The sequence below is a fragment of the Prunus persica genome, chromosome G2, assembly GCF_000346465.2.
Source record: "Prunus persica cultivar Lovell chromosome G2, Prunus_persica_NCBIv2, whole genome shotgun sequence".
Lineage (NCBI taxonomy): Eukaryota > Viridiplantae > Streptophyta > Magnoliopsida > Rosales > Rosaceae > Prunus > Prunus persica.
Genome location: NC_034010.1, coordinates 28,958,553 through 28,982,553, shown reverse-complemented (window position 1 = coordinate 28,982,553; position 24,001 = coordinate 28,958,553). Strand labels below are relative to the sequence as shown.

Below are 24,001 nucleotides of genomic sequence, written 5' to 3'. Positions count from 1 at the left end.
AGTGTAGATTAAAGAGGGTTTGGGGTTTTCTTAAATTACATGTTTATGAATGGAAAGATTACAAATTTGATGCCTCATGAGTGTTGGTGACGGAATTAATTGTTCTAAATGAAGTGTATAACCTGTAAGAACGAACATTACCACGTCGTGATCCCTGCTATTTATATACTAAAATCACATTCTTAAACTAGTCTTTTATAACACCCAAATCGTGTGCCTAAATTATTTTTATTGACCAAGGGGAGATGTTTAATAATTATATTACTAACTACGTTTATCCATGTGGATGAATTTTAAGTGAATTTTATATATACAAGTCAGTATATTGGTTATAATTTGGCCCCAAAAAGAAAAAGAAAAAGAAAAAAGCGCTTGTCAAAATGAATCTAAAAGCGTTTCTACTACGTGTAACGTTATGAACACCATATTTGATGATTATGTTACTAATTATATCTCTCTACGTAAATATGAGTTTTATGTAAGTATAGTAGAAGTCGGTAAATTGGTTATAAACAATTTTATTCTTATTGACATGAAACGTATGCCTGAAACTCTTTTTACCACATATAAAATGTAACGTTATAAACATTATGTCTAATGATTATATTACTAATCACATCCCTCCTCCACATATATATAAGTTTAACATGAAAAGGGTATAAGTCCGTAAATTCGTTATAAACAGTTTTCTTTGTCAATCACCGCAACAAATTAGCCTTAAAAAGAAACCTTCTATATGCGCAATTTACAACAAGAGAAAAATAAAGCTGAAAACTCCCTGTAGGCTGAAGAAGGAAGGGACTCTTTTCTATATCTATTTACATACAATTTAATAAGAATCCCTCCCGCCCCTCTCTCTCATAGAACCAACACGGTAAGAAAAGATTAAACCAAAAACCTATCAGCCTTCGCAAACGGTAACTTGTCTGCTCTAGCGGCCTCCGCCAACGGTGGCTCCGGCAGCAGAGGAACGATTAGCAGCAGCCCAAGAAGACCCCAAACTTGACGGCTCTTGATCCGAAAAGTATCACCAGAAGCACCTGCCGCCAGAGAACCCTCGGTACCACTAACTAGTACAACCCAATTGCTTCAGCCCCAAGAATATCTCATCCGACATGGCTGTGTTCGGGATCAGAACATCGTCCTCCTCCACGTCCTCGTCCTCGATCTCGTTCTCATCCCTTTCCTCCTCATCCTCATCAAGTTCCTCATTTTCTTTGTCAAGTGAATTGTCAGAATTGACGTTATTGGCAACAACGTCTTGATCAGCTTGGGCTGGTGGTGAACCGGAGTCATTGTTGATGGGCTGGTTTTGACCCGCCATCGCTGATAACTTGTTTCTGGTGCTGCCAGCAAGGGAGTTTCGATGCGTTGGACGAGGGTGAGTATGGTCGCCTGTGTATGTGACGACGAAGATGTTGGGGTCCGCCGTGCTCCGCTCCACTTGTTTTCTCGCTGAACATCCTTTGGAGCTACTGCAGCGGTAATAGTTCCTGTGGTGGAGACGCCAAAAGAGAAGGGAAAAAGAAAATAAAGAAGAAGCATCTTTGGTATTTCAGAGAGGAAATCGCAAAAGGAAAGGAAAATCATTGCAGAGAAATTAACCTAATTTACCTTGGATGAGGAGAACCCTTGATAGGTTTTTGGCCGTACTTACGCCATGCCCATAAATCGGCGGAGAGATTCTCTGCGCTTACTTGACAAACCTGTCTTTTCTGCTGACACTTCCTGTGAACCAGTTGATATCAAAAGCAATTGAGTAAGAAGAAATAATATAAAAGGGAATCTATACTGCAAATATACCTTTTTCTTGGCCGGGGGGAGTTGATTGGCATGGTGAATGGTGCACGAGGAAGAGGAGGAGGAAGAGCGGGAACCATGGCCCGAGGCCTCATAAAACCCTGCTGCGTTGGGAGCTGTTGGGGTAGAATTTGAGTCTCTGGTTTGGGTAGCAGAAGCGGCTGTTGTTGGCCATGGAATTCTCCAAAACCAGGAGGAAAGATGGCAGGGTTGAAATGAGGGCTCGCGGGGGTGTTGGTTGGCAGAAAATGATGCTGTTGCTGTTGTAGGTGATGTTGGCCACTACTGGCAGATCCTCCAAAGTCAGAAATAATGGGGGAATTTGGAATAATAGGAGGAACAAAGGTGTTGTTGTTAGTGCTGGGATTGTTGGTGGTGGTGGGGTTGGGCAAAAGGGGTTCGTAAAACTGTTGCAGCTCTTGGAAAGCATTGGCTCTGGGCTCGAGGAGATTGGGGAAAGAGAATAATGGGTCAGTTTCCTCCTCGGATTTCAACCATTCCCAAAAAGAGTATTCTTCCTCCGCGGAGGGTGGGGTAATGGGATTTGTGGGTGCGCCGGCGGCGGAAGTGTTAGTGGTGGTGGCGTGGGTGGCTGATTTGCAACTCCTCACCACAGCGTAAAGATCCCAATCATCTGCCATTTCTTGAAACTCTCACCAAACCCACCAGTCCTAATCTTATTTCTGTGTTCTTTTGCTGCTGCTTGTACTGTTTTAGGCCAATCTTGAGGAAGCAGTTGGGTAAATGAAAGACATGGAGAAGGAAAGAGAGGCACAAAGGACGGCGCTGACTTTTGGATGGGAAGTAAAATCTAGGGGGAGGAGAGAGACGCAGACACAAACAGAGACTTAGACATAGACATGGAAATAGATAGATTGTAGTGAGAGGAAATGGGGGAGCACTGACTTGGTAAATTGTTAATTATTTATATTGATATTTTATATTAATTTAACCCAAAAAGAAAGTGAAAAAGAAGAAAAAAGCAAAGGGCATTGCATTTTTTGAAACAAAAAGAGAGAGTGGTTTTAGAGAGGAGGGAAGGGGTATGATGGATTTGGAGGGTGTGAGAGGAGAGGAGAGAGAGCTGTGCCTTTTTCATTGACTTTTGTACAAATGTCAAACAGGGGCCGTACAAGCACATCTGATTGGTTGTGTGTGTGAACTCGTCCTCTCATTCGCTATGTATAAGCGTGGAAACAACTATACAAGCACATGATGTGCACATACATACCGCTGTGGAGCATGCCCTACAACTGAACTGGCCTATTGCGTTTCAAAAAGCACTTCTCGCACGCACAGAACGTAGTTGCTAAATGGTCCACGTACGTGTGCCCTACACATCAAGAAAGGTTCGAGGGTTGGTGTGGTAAGGAGGAAGAAGGAGAGAGAACCATGGCTGCCAGATTGTCTACATGCATGGGGCTTGTGTTTAATTTCACACACTCTCATGGAAATTGGTTGAAACTATTCTCTATTATTATATATATCAAGGTGTTTATATATAATATGCACCACGGTTTAATAATTATATACATATTGCATACAGTATATTTTGCCCTTCTCATTACAAATGTGTATAGATTATTCGTACCTACCTCTACATGACATCTATTTTGATTCATGTTTAAAATTTTCAAAATTTCATGAACATTCATAAAATAAATGTTATATCCACTCAGATGAAAGCAACAATAATTTTACTATTATTTAAGCAACATCTAAAATACATATTTCAATTCTCGATCCATATGAAATTGGGAGAATTGAAGCTCACTTGTGACATTAATATTATGCAACATACTTGTAGTATGAGTATTTATTTATGCACCCAACATGTCATACATTTAATTCCTTTCTTTATATCGCTCGTATGTTAAAAATAAATAAAATACTATTTATTATATCAAACTGGATGAAAACTTGCTTCGAAAACCCACAGTTCGACTTGGGTGAAGTTTGTGAGAAAATATAGAATCAGGGAGATAACAAAGTTTTTAATTTTTAATTTTTATGATTTACTTTAAATACACATGCAGTTTCCTAAACTTTTGGAGCGTCATGGATCATAAAAGGCTGATTCCATTATTACTTTAGATGATCCTAAACATTGAAATGAATTAGCTCAACTTTGAAGTGAACTTAGTAAGAAATATAAAGTGTTTTAGAACTCCTTCATATGACCAACTAGCTCGTTAGTGGTATTTCTCTTTTTAATGTTAGAAAAAATGTTATAAAATGGAGCTCCTCATCCCCATTGATAATAATTTTATATAAAAAAGAGTTATTTATAATAACACCTCTTGAGGTTTTCGGATTTTTCACAAAACTCCTTGAGGTTTTAGAAATTACTCGAACACCCCTTGAGGTTTTAAATTGTTTTCACAAAACTCATTTTCATTGATTTTTCATCTAAAGATATTGATGATTTTATACAAAAACATTCTCCAAGTGACAAACTTCGCCTTTGAGATTATATTGCATATACTTCATTGAGGTTAATTTTTTCATTTGCATAAGTTTTTTGTTCAATAAAATTATTAATTTTGGACAAACAATCAATGAAAGGGGGTTTTGTGAAAACAAATTGAAACTTCAGGAGGTGTTCATTTAATTTTTGAGACATGAATGAGTTTTGTGAAAATACCAAAAACTTCATGGGGTGTTACTGTAAATAACTCTATAAAAAAAAACTATCATATGAATTGAGACTTAAAATATTGTGAAATGAGTTTTAAAAATTTTTAAAAAAGGTTAAAAGTTATTAAAATATAAAACAAAAAGGTAAAAAGAGTAATGTTCTGGAAAATGGTTTAGATTAGATTTTTCTTTGGGGAAATGATCTCAAATATTAATAGATTTTGGCAAGGTACATGAAGGAAAATTAATTGTGAGCTTGTAAAGGAAAAAAAGTAATTTCGTGTTTTTTTTTTCCTTTTGTCTGGGTAAGAATTTATTGTGGGGTTTGATACAGAACTTCGCGCCTGCATCTAAGGGAGACTGAAAACGCGCGTGAGTGAAAACATGGTACAACAACCTTGGGATGCAGCCAGTATCCGAACAAATGACAAAAAATTTGGCATTTTGATTTGAACAAGCGGACAAATCCAAAAAAATTAAAAAAGGCCAAAAGACTTGTTTGCCACGCTACACTCGGATGGCTCAGGACCTTCCAAAGTTGTACCGCGTGGAGATGATCGAATCCTAACCGTTCATCAACCCCAACTAACCAAACATCCTTCTAGGCCCATGGGCGGTGGGCCCTGCACAAGCATAAACCCCAAAGACAGGGACAGAAAGGGAAAAGACGATGTTCCTTCCTCACCCATTTGAATTGTCTCTTCTCCGCTCTATATATACCAAGTTTGTGTCTGAATTTATGTTTCAGTTGCATCTTTTGATGATGTGTTGTGGGTTGAGGAATCTTGAGCCGTTAAAGATGGGTTTTATTTGTTTAATTATTTCACAAGATGAATTGCAGAATAAGGAAATTGCTTCTATCACAGTTGGCTTTTTATATATATTTTTATTGTGGGAATCTTTGCATTTTGGAACTTCGGTACTTTTAACCTGTATTAAAATCACATATTTCAAAGGGAATCATCAACATTTGTTGCTAAATACTGTACTACGTGCAGAAAGGCGTTATAAAAGTTCGAATATGAGATCATTAGTATACAAGTTAAGAAGATTAACAACAAATGGCGTAGCACTCGGGAGCAAAAGAAATGCCAACCATCGTTGGTTTAATGAGAGGGAAAAATAAAACAGCAAACTCTGAATGTGAAGAAAAGAAGCAACAATGATGGTGGCAAAAGATGTACCAATTGACATTCTTACCATCTTTGACTCTCTCACTACTAATAAACAATTTCAAGTCGGTAGAAAGAAGAAGAAGAAAAAAGTCAAGTAAAATAATTGAAGGAAAAAGTGCCCACAAAAGTGTAGCCAACCAACCCCAATGAGTTCAGCTTGGAGAAGGAAGGATAGGATCTCTTGTATTATTATTTATACTAAAAAAGGTAACAGGGAGAAGAATTTTTAGTTTTATGTTTTTGTAAAAACAGATATAGAATTGTTTATTGGAGTTGGAGAGGAAGGTGCTTCAAATTAAAAGGAAACAAAACTTGAAAAATGTGATTTGGGACCACCACCACTACCACTCACTTCGTTAAGGGGAATAAGATTTGCGATTGATGCTTCTTCTTCATGTCTTTTTTGTTTGGTTGGAACTTGGAACGGCATTTGGTTGGACCTTTTCAAGTTCAACTCAAATAAGTTCCAGTTGGCCCAGAGACCTATCTACAATGTAATAATCTCCATGATATTGAACAGTAGGGCAGCCTTAGCTTAGCTAGATGCACAAAAGTCTAAAGGCGTTTTTGTTCTACCTAAATTAGATAGATAAAGATTAGACAGAGAGGCAATGTAATGATGTAAAACGAAAAGATATGTGGATTGTGGATGAACCATATAGCTTCATGTATGTGTCTTTGTGGACGCTTAAAGATTGATAAGATTAAGATAAAGTGATGTGATTGTCGTTGTCAATGTCATGGGATCTTCAAAAGAATGCATTTTGTTAACTTGGGCAGGTCGGCTTGAGAGAGAGAGAGAGAGGTGGGTTTGGCGAAAAGGAGAGGACTCAAGGGAAGGAGGAGGAGGTCTCATGGGTTTGGCAGGAGGAAATATTAGTGATGGCCATGGAGATGCTTTTGGTATCAAATGAAAGCAAAGGCTTCTTTGGATGAACGATCAGTTTATCTATACCGACAACCTCTCAAGCGCTCTTAGGTGATTGTCAACCATTGATGCGGTTGTGAAATTCACTTGCATTAACGACTGACAACTACCCACACTCTCGATGGGCTCGCTGGCTCAACTCTTCCTTCTAAATTCTAATTCATTGCTTTTATGGTGTGGAAAAAAAGAAGAGTCACACACACACTAAGGAGATGTAGATTGTAACGGGCCACCCACAACACAGCACCAAGGGAACCATCTCCACCACCAACACCACATTTGTAATTCATTGCATATTTAAAATTTTCTTGTCGTGCATGATTATCTTCTTGTTTGTAGTTGCAGTAGTAGCAAACATTATGAGAGGCATTTTTGGCCCTCCTTTGTGCTATCTGCATCATTTTAGATCATTGTCACTTTGTTACCATTAATGGAAAACAGTGAGGGCCCATGCTTTTTGATTCATTCACCCCTTGGTGCCTAAATGTTTTAAAAAGATGCCATAAACTCCAAAACCAATCTCATATCACCTTCTACTTAACCCCATCCCCTGTTTGCTTCACCAATTGGTTGCAAATCGATTGGGTTTGCGTAGAATCTAAATATAGTTTGGAGATAATCTATATACTTAACCTTTACAAAGCAGAGTTGCTTAAAAAGAACAAGAAAGAAGAGAAAAACAAGGCACTTTCTTATCCATTTCATTACATATATGCTCTATAAGAAAACCTTTTTACAACAGTGGTCCGATGGCATATCGTAAAATACATGGTACATCCAAAAGCTAAAAGACGTTTAAGAAATCGACATCCCAGCAAAAAGAAATGCACGGCCTATTAACAACGTATTCTCTCTACTTATACCCAAAAAGAACAAGAAAAGTGTTGTCAGTTGCGCCCCCTAATTGTTTCCTCCACGAACCCATCTAGCTGAACCTGTCCTTGCCATGCCAGAATAATAATCACCTACATTAGCCACAAATAGTGGATCTCTATCTTCAAATCTTAACTCATTACTCATATCACTACCACCAGCATTTCCTGCATCCGGCTGCTCCAATTCTTTCGTCAAATCCTCCATCGTCTTCTTTAAAGTTGCTTTACTCATCTGCCCTGCCTCACCAGTTGAAATGCCAACCATTGTAATCTTAGGAAGGTTTGGATTTTGCTGTGAGCTCAGCTCTACGCATTCCTTTGACAACTCTTCAGTTTGGTCCTTTTGCTTCAACAAGAGATGACTAAACCAATCTCCAAAAGGGAACCGGAGATCTAATTTGTTTCCTTTATTGGTCTGAATATCATCATTTAATTTAACCTCTGAAGTGCTACAGTGTACAGAATCTTTATTATCATTTACTGCTTCCCTGTTGGCAAGGCGGTTAGATGACTGAGAAGCTCTAAGAAAAGAGGCAGCACTCCTGCAACAAAATTAACATACTTTTGTTAAAAAGGTATAAAACAAATTCAGTTGAAAGTCTAGCATCCAAAGCACCCAAATTAATAGTCAGAGAAAGATTTAATGAAAGTGCTTGACAATGATACAGAAGATACGAGGGGTCACTAAATTAGGTTATAAAAAGTAATATTGTTGACCATCGAATATAATGTGAAGTTCTATGTTTTCAATAACAGAACACACACACACACACACACACACACACACGCATCAACTCAACAATGGCACGCCATGTACCTTCTCTCAAAAGAGTCAACCATATAAGGGAATGTACATGGTGTGCCACTGTTGACCATCAAATATAATGTGAAGTTCTATGTTTTCAGTAACAGCAAACACACACACACACACACACATATGCATCAACTCAACAATGGCACACCATGTACCTTCTCTCAAAAGAGTCAACCATATAAGGGAATTTTGGTTGAATGCCAGTTGCTTTCCTTAACCACCTATTACCAAGAAGTACTTTATCAACAGCATAAAGGAGTTGCATTTCAGCAGCCTTAGAAATGACACTCAAAGGTATTCCAGGATTCCCCATTTCATCCATTACTTCCTGAACCTGTCAAGAAATATATGTTACAACGAACCAAATACACACAAGAGAACAGGAATAAGGGGACCTGGGAACTTTTAAACTTAATTTATGTCAGACGAATAAGGAATCATGCTTCTAAGCTTATCATTGACGATGTGAATCCAAAATCAGATCATCTTAAAATCTTGTAAATGCCGCGCCACCAAAATAGTTGCTCCATCGAAGTAATACTTTACTACGTGATTTCGTACCTCTGGAGGCTCCCATAAGTTATCTCCCATCTCTTCAATTACTTCCGCTGGCAAGCTGTCATCAATCACATCCCGTCGACGCTGCATGTGCCGAGTTTGAATTAAAGAATGGAAATGCTGATCTACAGATTCCTCAAGAATGTTATCAAGCATGTTTTTATCAAAAAAGTAGGGAGTATACCTGTTGGAACAAAAGATAAGGAATTGAGCATCAGCTATTCTGGACTAAACTTCAAAAAAGAAAATAAACTGGTTCTGATAAAATAGAAGTAATCATGCCACTAAAAGACTGGCCTTCAGTTGAAAAATAACAAAAAAATTCTTTTGGTTTTCAACCACAAAAAGAATAGATATACAGTACTTCCATATACTACAGACATGTGAAGAAATTTTCTTTTATTGAAAATCAAAATCTGAATGTGGATGCCCAAAAATAACTCTAAGCCTATGTTTCGAGAAACTTATTGGTTTTTGTTTATGCGGAAATCATTCATATAATTTTAAATCGACAGGGAATATACGTATCAGAATTCTAAAACCAGAAACAAGAGAAAAAAACAATAGAACACACCATTTGATCCCATCTGAGCTTGCTATTGCAATATCCAAGTTTTGAGCACTAAAAACTGGGACTCCGTCAACCCTTTTGCATCTGCCATTCTGCTGCATTGCCTTGAGAAGTTTGTTAGCTGCCTTGACCTGTAGAAGCAACAAATGTTAAGAAATCATAACATATCATGAAATATGGTTGTCACTTGAAATAGCATACCTGTTTCTCATTTGGAACAAACTGGAACAAATGGGGCTTTTCCTGCATACAAGATAGTGAACAACTTACTAGTTAATTCAAAGAGAAGCATAGCATACCATGGAAATTACTAATATAAAAAGTTCTCAAAAAAGGCAACATAAATATTAATAAATCCATAATGTGGCACATCCAAAATATGACACAGGTGCATGCTTTCTATCCATTACTTCATAATCAGAACAGCAACGATGCATGCACCTGTCTTAGCATTGTTGTTCCAATGATGCCAGAAGGGCAATTAAGCCAATGCGAAAACCATAGCAACTATTATATCTATCTTACATACTGTTCAAGCGGGGATTACCTTGAAATGTTCATATGCTAAATCAAGACGGCAAGCACCCACCACACCACTTGGAATATTCAGCCGTTTCACATATGTAACTATGAACACAACCTCAGTCAGAATGTAGGTCATCTCTTTATAGAAACAAATTTGATCAGTTGAATGATATTCAAAGAAACAGTGAAGAGAAACATATCACACCCAAAAAAAAAAAAAACAAAGAACAACCAAGGACAACCACATCAAGCAGGATTACCACTGGATAATTATAACTTATAAGTATACCATAGCCAGTGGAGTTGCGAAAATTTGGCTGGGTTGCATTCATTTATTTCTTTAAGTCCAACGTAACCAATAACCAATAAAACCAACCAGTTTGTTTATTTGGAACTATACCTGCATCGCCTAAATCCATAAAAAAACGGAACACGGGGCCATTTCTCTCACTATTAGTAACTGATGCGAACATCTTCTTGAGCCACTCAGGAGTTCTACAAGCACAGGCCATGAAAAAAGAAAATCAGTATAAAAGCTCATGTAAAAGACAGCATCTTTATCAAATTTGAATTGAAAGTCTAAATACATACATGATAACCGAGCAAGAAATTAACTTCTTTAAAAGAATAAAAACAAAATACCATTGTTGCAAAACAATGCTACTCCTAAGTTAAAAAAGGCACCTTTTGGAAATGAAGGGTATGTCAAAGTGAGTGGAGACGGCCATGAGACCAGTCCCAGAGAGGTCACACATACTGAAGACCTGGCCCACAAAGGCCGGCCCACCACCCTTGATATTCGAGTTCAGCCCTGCAATCCTGACCGTTGACGGGAACCCCGAGTTTGACTCAGACGAGGACTCCACGCCCTTCATTGCGGATTTGAAGTCCGGTTGAGCCGAATGGAAGGCGAGTGGTTTCGGCGAGTTGGGGAAGAGGAACGCGACGCGGATTGTTGACGGGGTCGACGGCGTCGTTTTGGGGGAGGCGAAGAGAGAGAGGAGATTGGCTGCGGTGGAGTGGACCAAGTGGGTTATGGGTCTGGCTTGCTTCTTGTGTGCTGGCTCGGTTGGTGAGGCCATGAATGAGGACCTTTCAGCTGCCGATGGATTTGTCGAAGTGTGTGTATAAGAAAAGGGAGAGCCTAGAGGATGAGGCTCCAGACCAGAGAGAGAGAGAGAGAGGTCTAATTGGGATGACGTTGCAAGTTTCAATTTACGCACACGACACGTCGTTTAGACAAAAAGAACAATTTTGGGCCAGAATAGGCCCATTAGACAAAAAGAACCATTTTGGGTTAGGATAGGCCAATTATAGAGTAAGACCAAATAAAACTCAGGAAGCTCGTCTTCCCATCTGAAAACGCTCAGCCTCTCTCTCTCTCTCTCTCTGTAGTCGCGCCATCGTACGGACAGAGTGCCTCAGAATCAGATCGCGACCTCTGGTTTTTCCTTTTCCAGGCAATATATCTTTCTCCTATATATATTTTTTCGAGATTTTGTATTTGAAATTCAGTTCTCTGAATTTTGATTAAGGTCTGTATGAGCTGTTTTTGTTTGTATACATGTACTGGTACGCATGCGTTTTGAATATTTGTAACAATTTCGATAATTGTCATTAATTTAATTCTCCATGCTCGTGTATTTTGGGTTGATTTATGCATTGCTGAAGCTTTGGTACTCCATTTTTTGCGTGTGTTTAGGTTAATCAGCTATCAGTATTGAATTGGCTGTACTGAGTCTGAGTTCGCTACCTCCCGTGCATATGAGTACTCAGTCATTGACTTGATCAACTTTACAATCATAGGATTCTGTTTTTTGTTTTTTATGTCATAATTTCGCTGAATTATCGAGCTTCTTTGATTTGGATTGGTCTTAGTTTTTTAATGGCCTAATTCTGATTTTGATTTTGATTTTTTAAAATTCCGTTAGGGAACTCAAATTTCTTGTGTGAATGATGTTTTTTGCGGTATAATCATGAATTCTAATCTCTCCAACATTCGTTTGATGCCATTGCATTGGAGGTGTTTTGAAATTCAGATTTGCATCACACTCTACGTGCTCTGCTTGTGGATGCCACTTTGTCTACAGCTCTCTGAGAACTGATTTGTTCTAACCAAAATCAATTCTGCAGGCATAATATCTATATACGAGTAGTATAGACAGGTTCCCATGGCTGCTTCGGAAGAGAATAGCGCTTTGTTCCCAATTTTCATTTTAACTATAATGGCACTGCCTCTAGTGCCTTATACAATAACAAAGTTATGTCGTGCTGCATCAAAGAAAACAAAGAGCATCCACTGCCAGTGCTCTGAGTGCTTTCGGTCAGGAAAGTACCGGAGGTCAATATTTAAGAGGGTTAGTTCCTCCATGGTTGCTTAAATCTATTCTCCATTTATTCATTGCATGAAAAATTCCAAAATATTGTTTTAAACCATATAACTATGGTCTAAATGTATGTGGCTGTGGTCACTTTTGCAGATTTCAAACTTCTCAACATGGAGCAACTTGACATTAGTACTGCTTTGGGTCATCATGGTAGTCCTGGTGTATTACATAAAAAATATGAGTCGCGAGGTAAGCATTTCAATCCAATTTGAGGCATTAATAGAAGGCGTGTGATTATGTATGGTTTTCCTGCCCATGTTTTACATTTCCATGCTACTAAAGTTCAGTTAATTTGGATTTCATATGAGATTTCCAATGTCGTGTCTTCATCCTTAGAATGATGGAATGGTGAATTTCATTTGGGATATCTTTTCATTTTTCACTTTTTAAATGCACTCAGATCCAAGTTTTCGAGCCATTCAGTATTCTTGGACTGGAACCCGGTGCTACAGATTCAGAAATCAAGAAGGCATATAGGAGACTCTCTATACAATACCATCCGGATAAAAATCCAGACCCAGGTTGATGGTATTTTAGTTTTTGAGTTTATGCATGATTGTCACCTGATTAGTGAAAATAGAAGGAAAAATGGGGCCTTTTATGAGTAGTACGTATACACTAACAGTTTAAAATTTTCCTTTTTTCAGAGGCCCACAATTATTTTGTGGAGTTCATATCAAAGGCTTATCAGGCTCTTACAGATCCAGTATCTCGTGAGAATTTTGAAAAATATGGCCATCCAGATGGCAGGCAGGTAATGTGCAATTTATTCGAGGAATTGCAACTTTGTTCAAGTGTTTCCTTGTCATTACTATATCAGATATAATTAATCATGTTTTGAAACTGAATCGATGCTTTACTCCAATAGGGGTTTCAAATGGGCATAGCTCTTCCTCAATTCCTGCTACACATAGATGGGGCATCTGGTGGAATACTCTTACTCTGGATTGTTGGTGTTTGTATTTTATTGCCTTTGGTGATAGCTGTTGTGTATCTTTCAAGGTCGGCAAAATATACGGGCAACTATGTTATGCATCAAACATTGTCCACTTACTATTACTTTATGAAGCCTTCTTTGGCTCCCAGGTACTCAGTTTATTCGGAAGCTATGTTCATGTTTAATTTTGATAACGTAATATATTAAATCTTCCCATAGTAATCAATTGGCAAATGTTGAGCACCAGAGTTGACGAAGTATGTCTTGCCTATCCATATGTTCTTGATATTTTGATGGATCTGGTGTATATTAACCTGTGCTCTCTGTTAATTTTTTATTGATCTTATGAGATAACTTGATTACACAGCAAAGTAATGGATGTCTTCATAAAGGCTGCTGAATATACGGAAATTCCAGTTCGTAGAACTGACAATGAACCCCTTCAGAAGCTTTTTATGCTAGTCAGGAGTGAGTTGAATCTGGACCTTAAGAACATCAAGCAAGAGCAGGCAAAGTTTTGGAAACAGCATCCAGCCCTTGTAAAGGTAGTTTGTGCCCCAAGACAGGGCTATATTACCAGAAAAGTTTGTTCCAGTCTTTGATAATTATCTATGCTTACCTTTATGCCACTCTCTATGCAGACAGAATTGTTGATTCAAGCACAGTTAACTCGTGAGTCAGCATCCTTATCTCCATCTTTGCAAGGTGATTTTAGACGTGTTCTGGAACTTGCCCCTCGCCTCCTTGAAGAGTTGATGAAGGTGATCACGACATTTCCTGTCTTACATTCTATTAACAGCCTCTAAATTAAGTGCTTATGCTGCTTAGAAGTTGCAGACTTTCCATAATTCTGGATTATTTCACTCATCTTTGTGAATAGACTTGTTGTTTCAAAGGGTACAGAAGTTGGTACGATGCTGCTAGTATTTCTGGAAATCAATCAATCAAATTGATGTGCTAGTATTTCTGATGAATGTACCAAATTTGGAAACCACATTGTGCTAGTTTTACTTAAGCTATATTCTATGCAGATGGCAGTTATGCCACGAAATGCTCAGGGGCAGGGATGGCTGAGGCCTGCTATTGGGGTGGTTGAACTCTCTCAGTGTATCATTCAGGTGACAGTCCATTATCCACTTTTGTTAAGCATGTAGATCTTTCAAATATACTAATCATGCGAATTCTCCTTTAAAAAAAAATACCAAATACTTGAGATTTCTGATTATGAGGCATGTCTCTCTCTCATCATTTGTACCTTCTACGACGAATCTGTACTAATTTTTGGATTTTTGTTATTTTATTGGCCATAATGTAGGCTGTTCCTCTTAGTGCAAGGAAGGCTACTGGAGGATCCAGTGAAGGCATTGCCCCCTTTCTGCAGCTGCCACATTTTAGTGAGGCTGTTATAAAAAAGATAGCCCGCAAGGTAAATAGTCTTGTTTTGGACAATGTCATGCTGGAATACAACTGTTTAATGTTTAAAAATAAAGTATTCTGTGAATCTCTCGTTCTGAGACTGAATGAGCGGCACATCTTCATTCTGTAATAATTTTTCATGTTGGTTTGTTTCACTTTTATGTGTTGATCTTCTCTTTTCTCTCCCAGCTAGTCTTTTTGTCTTTTGATCTTAGCTTTAATAATTCTTCTTCTTGAATTTGCAGAAGCTGAGAGTATTGCAGGAGCTTCAGGACATGTCCTTGCAAGATCGTGCTGAGCTACTTTCTCAAACAGCTGGATTCTCGTCCAATGAAGTACAGGATGTTGAAATGGTATTGGAAACAATGCCTTCGATATCAATTGAAGTCAAATGTGAGACCGAAGGTGAAGAGGGTATACAAGAGGGTGACATTGTCACTGTTCATGCTTGGGTGACACTAAAACGTGCCAACGGCCTGATTGGTGCCCTTCCCCATGCCCCGTACTTCCCGTTTCACAAGGAAGAAAATTTCTGGTTTTTGCTTGCAGACAGTGTCTCCAATAATGTTTGGTTTTGGCAGAAGGTCAATTTCATGGATGAAACTGCAGCTATTACTGCTGCCTCCAAGGCAATTGAGGAAACAATGGAGGGTTCAGGAGCAAATATGAAGGAGACTAGTGCTGCTGTCAAAGAAGCAGTTGAGAAGGTGAAGAGTGGGTCTAGACTGGTAACAGGGAAGTTACCGGCCCCGGTGGAGGGGAATTACAATTTGACATGTTACTGCTTGTGTGACTCTTGGATTGGTTGTGATAGAAAGACAAACTTGAAGATAAAGATTTTGAAGCGTACCCGGGCTGGTACACGGGGAGGTTTTGTGGCAGAAGAGGGACCAATTGCGGAGGATGGGATTGAAGAGGAGGAAGAGAATGAAGATGAGGAATATGACGAAGATTATGAGAGTGAGTACAGCGAAGATGAGGCAGATGAACAACACGATACAAAAAAGAAAGGCCCTGCAGCAAATGGCACTGTGGATAAAGAAGTCTTAGGCTCAGAAGGTGAAGGTTCAGAGGAGGACTAAAACAAATACAATTTTATCTAGTTTACTTTGTTTGTTCATTTATCCGTTATTTGGTGAAAGAATTCAAACAGCCACCACAGTGATAGTTACCATGTGCCCATCTTTAATTTGGAAGATCCTAGTTTTGATACTTAAAACGTGGGTTCTAAATCCATTTTCAGTTATTAAAATTTTAGACTTTTTTGTCTTCTTCGTCTAATTCACGTCTTTCTTGGAACAAAATTTACTCATAAGCAATGCAAATGGGTGGCAGTTTGAATGACGCAAAGAGCGAGACTCAAAAACAAGATTTTGTTCCTCCAGACTTAAACATAAACCATACCACCACTTGCTTCCCTGCCCAGATGTAAGCAGATGTCAGATTATAGTTTGATCATTGGTTTTTAAACGGTTTCAAAAATTATGCCATGAACTCTCAATTCCATGTGTGAAGCAAACACCGACCTATCGTAAGGCAAAGTTATGTGATATGTTTGTTTTATTGATTCGCTAGCTCAACTGTGATATTACTCAACGACGATTTATAAATTTGTCATCAAGAGGAGAGGCACATCCTAGAATGTTTGCTATTCATAATTATAACACTTCCTTCACGGCTTCTTTTTGATTTGTATGTCTCAAATTAACGACGAAGATCAGAGAAACAAATTGGACTCGACAGTTTCTCCCTGACAACATCACATTTTGAATATCTCCGGCTCCATGTCAAAAAGAAGAAAGCAAAGCCGAGTTCGTTTTGCCTCCTTTCTCACCAGACAAACATCCCATAATGATTAGAAGTGAGGTTGGGGAGAAGTAAAACATGATAACCCTCTGATATATGATATCGGACTGGTCAAGGGGGGGTTCTAGAGTCAATCGTGAGTTCATCTAAACTCGATTCAGCTTCCTCGAGTAAATCACTTGAGTTCTGGTCCCCTTCCTCAGCTACAACGTCTTCATTTGGATTTGATTCAGCTGCTAACAATTCTTCTGAGCTGTGGACTGTTTCCTTCTCCTGACTCGGCATTTTTTCAGCACCATCATTTTCATAATTTGCTCGAATTTTAACACGTTTTCCTTTGATGTACCGATACTCCCATTTTGGTGGTGGATATTTCTGCTTCAACTTATGGTATTTGTCCAACATACCCAACTCCTGAAAAACATTTCCAACCTTTGTAACAATTGAAACATTCGGTTGGACCCCAAGCTCCTCCATGTCTGCAAAAATCTACAAGTAGTGAAATTTTTCCATAAGTTAAAACTCATTTGTGCATGAAACACAGATGACTCACTATACAAACTAGCATGACATTTGACTAGCATGACATTTGGTCTTTAAGGCATAGGAGATTGAATTCATTTCTCAACCAAAATCCACATAATTTGCAGGAACTTCAAATCTGCAACAACTATACGCAATATACTTATAGATTGGTTCAAATATTGAAGTGTTCCTAATCTGTAAATGAATGATATGATGTCCTTAGGCTTTGGTTCCAAAAGAAGTAATTGTGCTCTGCAAAAGATAATCGTACAGACTAACGGAAGTGAGCAGTGGAACCATGGAAAAGATAAATGTGGTGGGATTTAAATACCTCAAACATCTTGTCATGTATGCCGTGCCGATAGTAAATAGAAATCATTTTGTCAAAGAACATGCGAGGCATGCTTTCCAAATACTGTGAGAATAACTTTGTCCATAGCTCTTCAGCTTCTTCAACTCTCCCATCCTCTGCCAAAGCATTTAATAGTGTGAAATAGGTCCCCATTGTTCTTCCTTGACCTTTGCTTAACATCCACTTTGATACCTACAACCCCACATGTGATTTGTGAGATTTAACAATTAGAACCTATTCATGATGCTGAGCACAGAATGAAGAACAAAAAACAAACCTGAATGATCCTCTTCCATTCTTTTTGATTCTCAAGGGTCTTCAATGCCTTCTTCACTGTAATCAGAGGGAATTCTAATTCCCAAGCAATGAAAGAATCAAGGGCCCCATAAACTTCCTCTTTGACATTTGACAATCCCTTAATCTACAAAAGAAATTATCTTTTCAAAACCAAGCACAAAGATGGGAAACAGAGAATCAAAGAAAAGAAAGGAAGAATGAACTTACAGACTCAACAAGCTTAATCGATTTGGAAATGGTCCCAATCCTCTTATTGGCTTTCCAGACTCTTGGGTACCTGGGTCTTGGACCTTTTGCAGCACATAGCTGAATAAATTATTGACAAAATAGCAAGAAAATGAAACCCAGAGAACAAAATGTATAATTTAAGAAGAAAGTGATTATCTTTCTGCATTTACAATTTCAAAATATGCAAATAACAAAAATGGACGGAAGCTTACCACTACACTGCTTCTACTGTGGGAGATTTTGATAAATTCCAGTCGCCGAGTAAAGACCGGAAGTGAGTATGTCAAGGTAAGCATACTCAGTAAGGCATTTAATATCTGAAATTTAGCTCAGCTCAAGTTTATGGAGGCAGAGAGAGAGAGAGAGAGAGAGAGAGAGAGAGTGAATGGCTGAGACCAGAGCAGCAGAGCGTGTGTTTTCGGAAGATATTTTAATCTTTTATTTTTCTCTCCCAAACACGGGAAGGGGGAAGTTAATAGTATTTCCTTGGGTGCACAAAACGGTGCACTTTGGCTTCATAACAGACGCTTTCTTTATTCGCGACCGCAGAGAATCCAAGCCATTTAGAAGCCAAACTCCAACGAAAGAGCACCTCATCCTTTCAGACTCTTGAGAGAGAGATTTTGTGGATCTCACACTTGCATTAACTAAAAGAGACGACAAGGAACGATGATGCTGATCGAGTCAGCCATGGCCGTACGATTCCACGCCGGCGCAAAGCTCTGCCCCTCCACCTCCATGACTTGTAACTCCCTCTTTCTCCCGCCTTACTTCAAAAGCTCAATTAAGCCAAAAGTTTTAAGCGTTGAATTTTCTGTTCACATTTTCCTGCGTTTTCTCGGTTGCCCAACAGTACGTTCTATATCGTTTCTTTTGTTATTGTAGCTTATCGTCCAACGCGGAGCTCGGAGGACGCGGCCGGAGCCGTACACGTCACTTCTTGCCGCCTTTCGTGCTCTGGTGGTTTTGGCGTGCCGCGGTACGCTAACTAATTTGATTTTTATTGTTGAGCAGCTGAGCCTTTTGTTTTCTTGCTAGTTAACCAACTTGAATTTCACGGCTTTGAAAATGCATAAATTTGCCAAGACTTATATGCAGGAGTCGAATTCGACGGTCAAAGAATGGTTCAGTTGCAAAAAGGAGCAATTTTGTAAAGAACAGGCCTATTCGAGCATCCCTGGGGCAGTTAGGGCCGGGTTCGGAGCCTATAAAGCCGAATGGGAGGCCACAATACCATCCATTTGAGGATATTGCTGAGTCCAAATTAGAGACTAATGGAACTGCTAGACTTACAGCTGCAGAATCTGCTAGGACCATTATTGAGGTAGTACATTGTGATTGTATTATTCACTTTCTAATAAGCAGACCCAAGTTTGAATATTTGAATTCTAATAGATACACTTGTGTTATTTATATGCTCACTTATTGGTGTTTTGATAGTTCTGCACTATGCTGCTCATTCTTGTGTCAGGGTTTTGCATAGCTAATGTTGCCCATAGTGTGACATTTTCAGGTTAACAGCAAAGCAACGCTCATGTTTTCAAGTTTGATAAACGACGAAGTTCATGAAAATATTATCTGTCCGGATTTGCCTTATGTAACTGATGAACATGGAAGTAAGTCACGTGTATGAGTTTCTTATCATACATTGGACCTTGCATAACATGAAGTTCTAATCTGTTTTATCATGTCACAGATATCTACTTTCAAGTGAAGGATGGTGAAGACACTATGCAATCCCTAACTTCAGAAAATAATTATGTGGTATGCAATTTTCATAAGCACATTACAAGAACATGATTACTAATAATAATCTGAAGAAATGATTGCATTCTAGCAGCACTTTTTTTCTCTAGAGTTTTTCTTATGGAGTCTTGTGGGTTATTATAATGATGCAGCAAGTTATTATTGGCTTAGATACTATGGAAATGATCAGTGAGATGGAGTTACCCGAAATTGATTTTGGAATGGATGGGATTGAAGATGAAGATAGTGATGTTGAAGATGATAATGATAATGATGAGGATGATGATGAAGAAGATGGTGACTACGATTCGGTCTGTCTTGTGTTTCTGTCTCTCTAGATCTGAATGCATGGATGTAGTTGTCAGACATTTCTAATTATATAATAGATTCTTGTATAGGATTGGGTTGCTGTTCTTGAAGATGAAGACGAAGACGATATGGATGATTCTGACAAGTCTCTTGGAGACTGGGCAAAACTGGAGACTATGCGTTTTTCTCATCCAATGTATTTTGCCAAGAAGCTAACTGAGGTAATTGTCAATTGTAATTTCTCACCCCACTGTGTGGTGATGTAGAAGTACTCTTAGGCGATTGAACTTTAAGATGACATGACATAGTATTTCTTATTATACCGTATTGGAAATATTTGATTCTTGTGCTTTTATTTTGGTAATAAGGGTAAATTATTGTGCTTTTCATTTGCTCACTTGGTGGGCCTTTTCCTTATTTGAAAACTCTAGTTGCAATTGTATCCCACTTATGGTCTTTGGTGAAGCTATCATTTCTTAAAGTTTCTCATAGTTTTTACTTTTTAGGTTGCTTCTGATGACCCTATAGATTGGGCGGAGCAGGCTCCCGCTAGTTTGGCTATTCAAGGCCTTATAAGGCCTGCATTAATTGAAGAACATTCTGTCATCCAAAAGCATATGTCTGATCATCAATCTAGTAATGATGGCGTAGATTCATTAGGGAGTATCGTAGAAGATGATTTAGAAGATCCTGTTAGGATTAATGGCCATGAATCAGGATCTTCCAAGGATAGTCCAGTCCAAGCAGAGGAATTGGAGAACAAGAAGGATGAAATATCGAGAAATGGGACTACATTTTACAAACTGGAGATGGTTAAGATTCAGCTGTTTTCATCACATGGAAATCAGGTTTGTGTACGGATTTTATTTGTATTTTTGTTATGCAAGTAAATGCTGCTCAATTTCTTTTTAACAATTAATCTTTGGTTGTAATTCTCCACAGACTGTTGTTGAAGTAGAAGAATTTGTAAAAGCTCAACCCGATGCCATTGCACACTCGGCAGCTAAAATTATTTCTCGTTTGAATGCTGGTGGAGAAAAGACCACACAAGCTCTCAAGTCCCTCTGTTGGAAACTAAAGGGTCTTCAAGTGGAGGTAACATATTCAAACTTTGTAATCAATTTTCCAAATCTTTTTGGAAAGGTTGTAGATTTTGCACAATTTTGTACAATTTTGACGCATTTCAAAACATACTTGCTTCAGAAAGGTTGTTTTCCCATCGGAATGCCCAACTTCTGTGATATATGAAATCATCATTTTCATCCACTATGGCTTAAATGTGATTTTGTACGAATGAGAAAAATCTGTTTTCTGCTTTCTGGGTGTTATTTTTCATCTGTTGCAATCTTGGGAAATTTTTTCATGAATATTGTACTATTGTAATCTGTAAATGATTAATCGTTGCTGTATCTTATTGCAGGAGGCAGTACTTATTGGTGTAGATTCCCTTGGATTTGACTTAAGGGTTTGCTCAGGGACACAAGTCCAGACATTGCGATTTGCACTTAATACACGGGTATGCCAATTATTTTTAAACTATGAGGTTTAATATTTCATGTACCTCTGAAGCACAATCAAATGTAGGTGCATATTCCTATGTTGCTTTTCTGGAACCATGAAATATAATATGCCTATATTTACCCTGTCTACCCGTGTCTTTTCAGGCCACTTCTGAGTACAGTGCTGAGAGACAACTTAATGATCTACTTTTCCCAAGGATGCAGCACAAACCACAAACAGTGAAACAAAGTTAGCAAAAACGAATGCCAACTTTATCAACACTGTCGAGTGCCATCTTCGGGTTTGATTCTAGCTGGTTTCTTCCTTGTGCCTCTTTGCAGAGATTTGGATATAACAGGTGAGGAGGGGGATCGAAAATTTCATGCACAGTCCACCAGGTCATGTATTGTTAATTGCAATTAATGATTATGGAAATTCATTGTTTTCTAAGCTTTGTGACTCTCGACTATCGACTCGACCTTCTACATTATTTTTTAAACTTGCTCATCTTGCTGCTCGGTCTAATGCCATAGAAAGTGGATGTAGAAGTAACTTCAAAGTAGAAATGCTGTGATTTAACAAAGACATAGAGAACTAAGTATTGGGAGGCGTTTTTCTGATCAACTAGAACGTTCATGAGTTTTACCAAATAAGTAATAAGTTTCTTCAGCCATTTATTGTAATTTTTTGTCTGAGTCAGTTTTTATCCCTACCTCATTGGCCTTGTTTCAACCGATTTGATTATATTGAAGTTAAATTTATTTTTTCAGCAGATGAGAGTGTGTTACTTGATCTTAGCAATGTAAGAACTATCTGCCGAACAGATTGTGATTTTAGCAATGTAATTTTTATTTCTTTTGGGATCAACTGGCTGCTCTACTTTTTAGAATCCGAACTCAATATACTTCGTGCATCTGTCCTAAACTTAGGATTGGCATACAACATAATGCATTTTCCTTTTGCTGTTGTATATACTAATAATAATAATAATAAAACAGTTTTGGTGTTGCATTTTATTCACTGATTATGTTCTCAAAGTACAAATTGAGGAACAAAGACCAGAATTCAAAACTTCAAAAGTAAAATTCGATTTGTGTGTAAGCAAGCATTACTGATTTTGCCGCATGTGGGTTTCATAGACCAATTGTGCTGCAAGAATATCCACAACTGCAGAACCGACTGACTTGAACACAGTAATCTCCTCACAGCTTCTTCTCCCAGCCTTGTCTTCTTTGATCAACTCTACCAGCATCCCACAAACATCTGCCTTCCCAATCACCCCTCTCTCAAACGCACCCACCAGCTCCCCTGCCTCCACCAACGCAGCCTCATTATCAACAAACACTCTCCCTCTCCTTATCGCCTCGTCATCACACTCCTTCATTGAGTGCTTGAAAGATCCAACCAAGTCCAAGTGCGCCCCTGCCTTCAGCGTCTTCCCCTTCACAAGAGGCACCTCCGAATTCGTCGCGCAGCTGACGATGTCCCCCATCCCAACCACCTCATCCAAGCATCCATTGCTCTCGAAACAGACCCCTTCAAATGCCACACTTTCTTGCATTTTCTCAGCCAAATTTCTGGCCTTTTCCACTGTTCGGTTCCATATGATCACTTTCTTCAAACTGGGCCTTGCCGCGAGATGGGCTCTGATCAAATGAGGTGCCAAAGCACCTGCACCGATCATCACCAGGACTTGGCTGTCGTTTCTGGACAAAATCCTCGAAGCCAAGGCAGAAACACAAGAAGTCCTGTAAAGGGTCAGTGCGGTGCCGTCCATGGTGGCCAAGGTTTGCCCAGTTGTGGAGCTGAAAAGCACGTAACTTGCGTGCACCCCGGGTAAGTTTAGCGCGGAATTTTGTGGGAAGTAGGTCACGAGCTTGACGCCTAAGTAGGGAAGAGAAGGGGAGGAGGACCAAGAGGGCATGAGGAGGAGAGAGGAAGAGGGTGAAACGTCGTAGCTTTGGCGGATTGGGGAACATAGAGAAGCTGAGACTGTGGGAAGTGAAGATTGGAAATGATTTATCAGAGTTTGGTGAGAGAGGAGGGAGTCTAGAGACTCGGTGGTGATGACGATTGGGAATGTTATGGTGGCAGAAGCCATTGATAAGAGACTTGAGAGTTTGGGAGGTTTATTTTATTTTATTTTTTATGGAGAAGAGACTTGAGAGTTTGGGAGGTTTATTTTATTTTATTTTTTATGGAGAGAGAGAGAGATAGAGAGAGAGAGAGAGAGAGAGAGAGAGAGATATATATAAGCACGACAGAAATGTTAGGACTTTGGTGGGAGGCAGCAGTGGACCAAGACTTTGCATATTTGTTTGGTTATTTAGCTCGATATAGAATATTCAATATTGTTATGGGGTGAGTGAATAAAACTTAAAAGTAAACAAACGTTGGCAAAAAAGGTGAATGGTGCTAATAATATGAGGTCCATGGGCCCTCATCCAATTTAGGCTTTTCATTCTCGGCCTCAGTGGCTACTTTCGGTAGATGAGAAAAATGACCCTCGCAAGCAACCACCCAACCTCCTCCTCATCCCATCGGCCACCTGTTTCAATTAAGTTTGAAACGCAGAAAGCAAAACAAGTCCAACAAGGATGGCAAATCGATCCAGA

General features: G+C 38.9%; 6 protein-coding genes across 7 annotated transcripts; 2 read left to right on the top strand and 4 right to left on the bottom strand.

The window, feature by feature from the left end:
* Positions 607–3,215, bottom strand: LOC18785529 (probable WRKY transcription factor 27). The gene is given in 5 exon segments (XM_020558475.1): positions 607–1,020; positions 1,023–1,069; positions 1,071–1,493; positions 1,615–1,728; positions 1,804–3,215. Coding segments are annotated over 5 exon segments (1,311 nt in total). The 5' UTR covers positions 2,442–3,215; the 3' UTR covers positions 607–931.
* Positions 7,212–11,066, bottom strand: LOC18785494. The gene is made up of 8 exons (XM_007218915.2): positions 10,568–11,066; positions 10,284–10,378; positions 9,906–9,985; positions 9,560–9,601; positions 9,362–9,489; positions 8,791–8,971; positions 8,385–8,563; positions 7,212–7,957 (listed from the first exon to the last, which is right to left on the bottom strand). Exons 1-8 carry the CDS (start codon positions 10,963–10,965, stop codon positions 7,441–7,443), a joined length of 1,620 nt encoding a protein of 539 aa, XP_007218977.1. The 5' UTR covers positions 10,966–11,066; the 3' UTR covers positions 7,212–7,440.
* On the top strand, positions 11,219–15,901 carry LOC18785299 (dnaJ protein ERDJ2A). The gene is made up of 11 exons (XM_007218879.2): positions 11,219–11,343; positions 12,017–12,240; positions 12,364–12,459; positions 12,671–12,791; positions 12,918–13,024; positions 13,139–13,356; positions 13,575–13,752; positions 13,849–13,968; positions 14,239–14,325; positions 14,523–14,633; positions 14,869–15,901. Exons 2-11 carry the CDS (start codon positions 12,055–12,057, stop codon positions 15,703–15,705), a joined length of 2,061 nt encoding a protein of 686 aa, XP_007218941.1. The 5' UTR covers positions 11,219–11,343; positions 12,017–12,054; the 3' UTR covers positions 15,706–15,901.
* Positions 16,212–18,273, bottom strand: LOC18784758 (pentatricopeptide repeat-containing protein At4g21190). The gene is made up of 5 exons (XM_007218676.2): positions 18,044–18,273; positions 17,811–17,909; positions 17,584–17,727; positions 17,286–17,498; positions 16,212–16,918 (listed from the first exon to the last, which is right to left on the bottom strand). Exons 1-5 carry the CDS (start codon positions 18,125–18,127, stop codon positions 16,541–16,543), a joined length of 918 nt encoding a protein of 305 aa, XP_007218738.1. The 5' UTR covers positions 18,128–18,273; the 3' UTR covers positions 16,212–16,540.
* On the top strand, positions 18,409–22,253 carry LOC18787410 (uncharacterized protein At3g49140). 2 transcript variants are annotated; one of them, XM_007218084.2, is made up of 11 exons: positions 18,409–18,576; positions 18,717–18,810; positions 18,930–19,155; positions 19,345–19,447; positions 19,528–19,595; positions 19,730–19,888; positions 19,976–20,107; positions 20,393–20,734; positions 20,829–20,981; positions 21,307–21,402; positions 21,551–22,253. In XM_007218084.2, the coding sequence occupies exons 1-11, from the start codon at positions 18,501–18,503 to the stop codon at positions 21,638–21,640; spliced, it is 1,539 nt and encodes a 512-aa protein (XP_007218146.2). In that variant the 5' UTR covers positions 18,409–18,500; the 3' UTR covers positions 21,641–22,253. The 2 variants fall into 2 exon arrangements, with proteins under 2 accessions (XP_007218146.2, XP_020414063.1); XM_020558474.1 differs by having other exon boundaries at positions 18,918–19,155.
* Positions 22,371–23,939, bottom strand: LOC18785432 (delta(1)-pyrroline-2-carboxylate reductase). The gene has a single exon (XM_007220809.2). It carries the CDS (start codon positions 23,485–23,487, stop codon positions 22,495–22,497), a length of 993 nt encoding a protein of 330 aa, XP_007220871.1. The 5' UTR covers positions 23,488–23,939; the 3' UTR covers positions 22,371–22,494.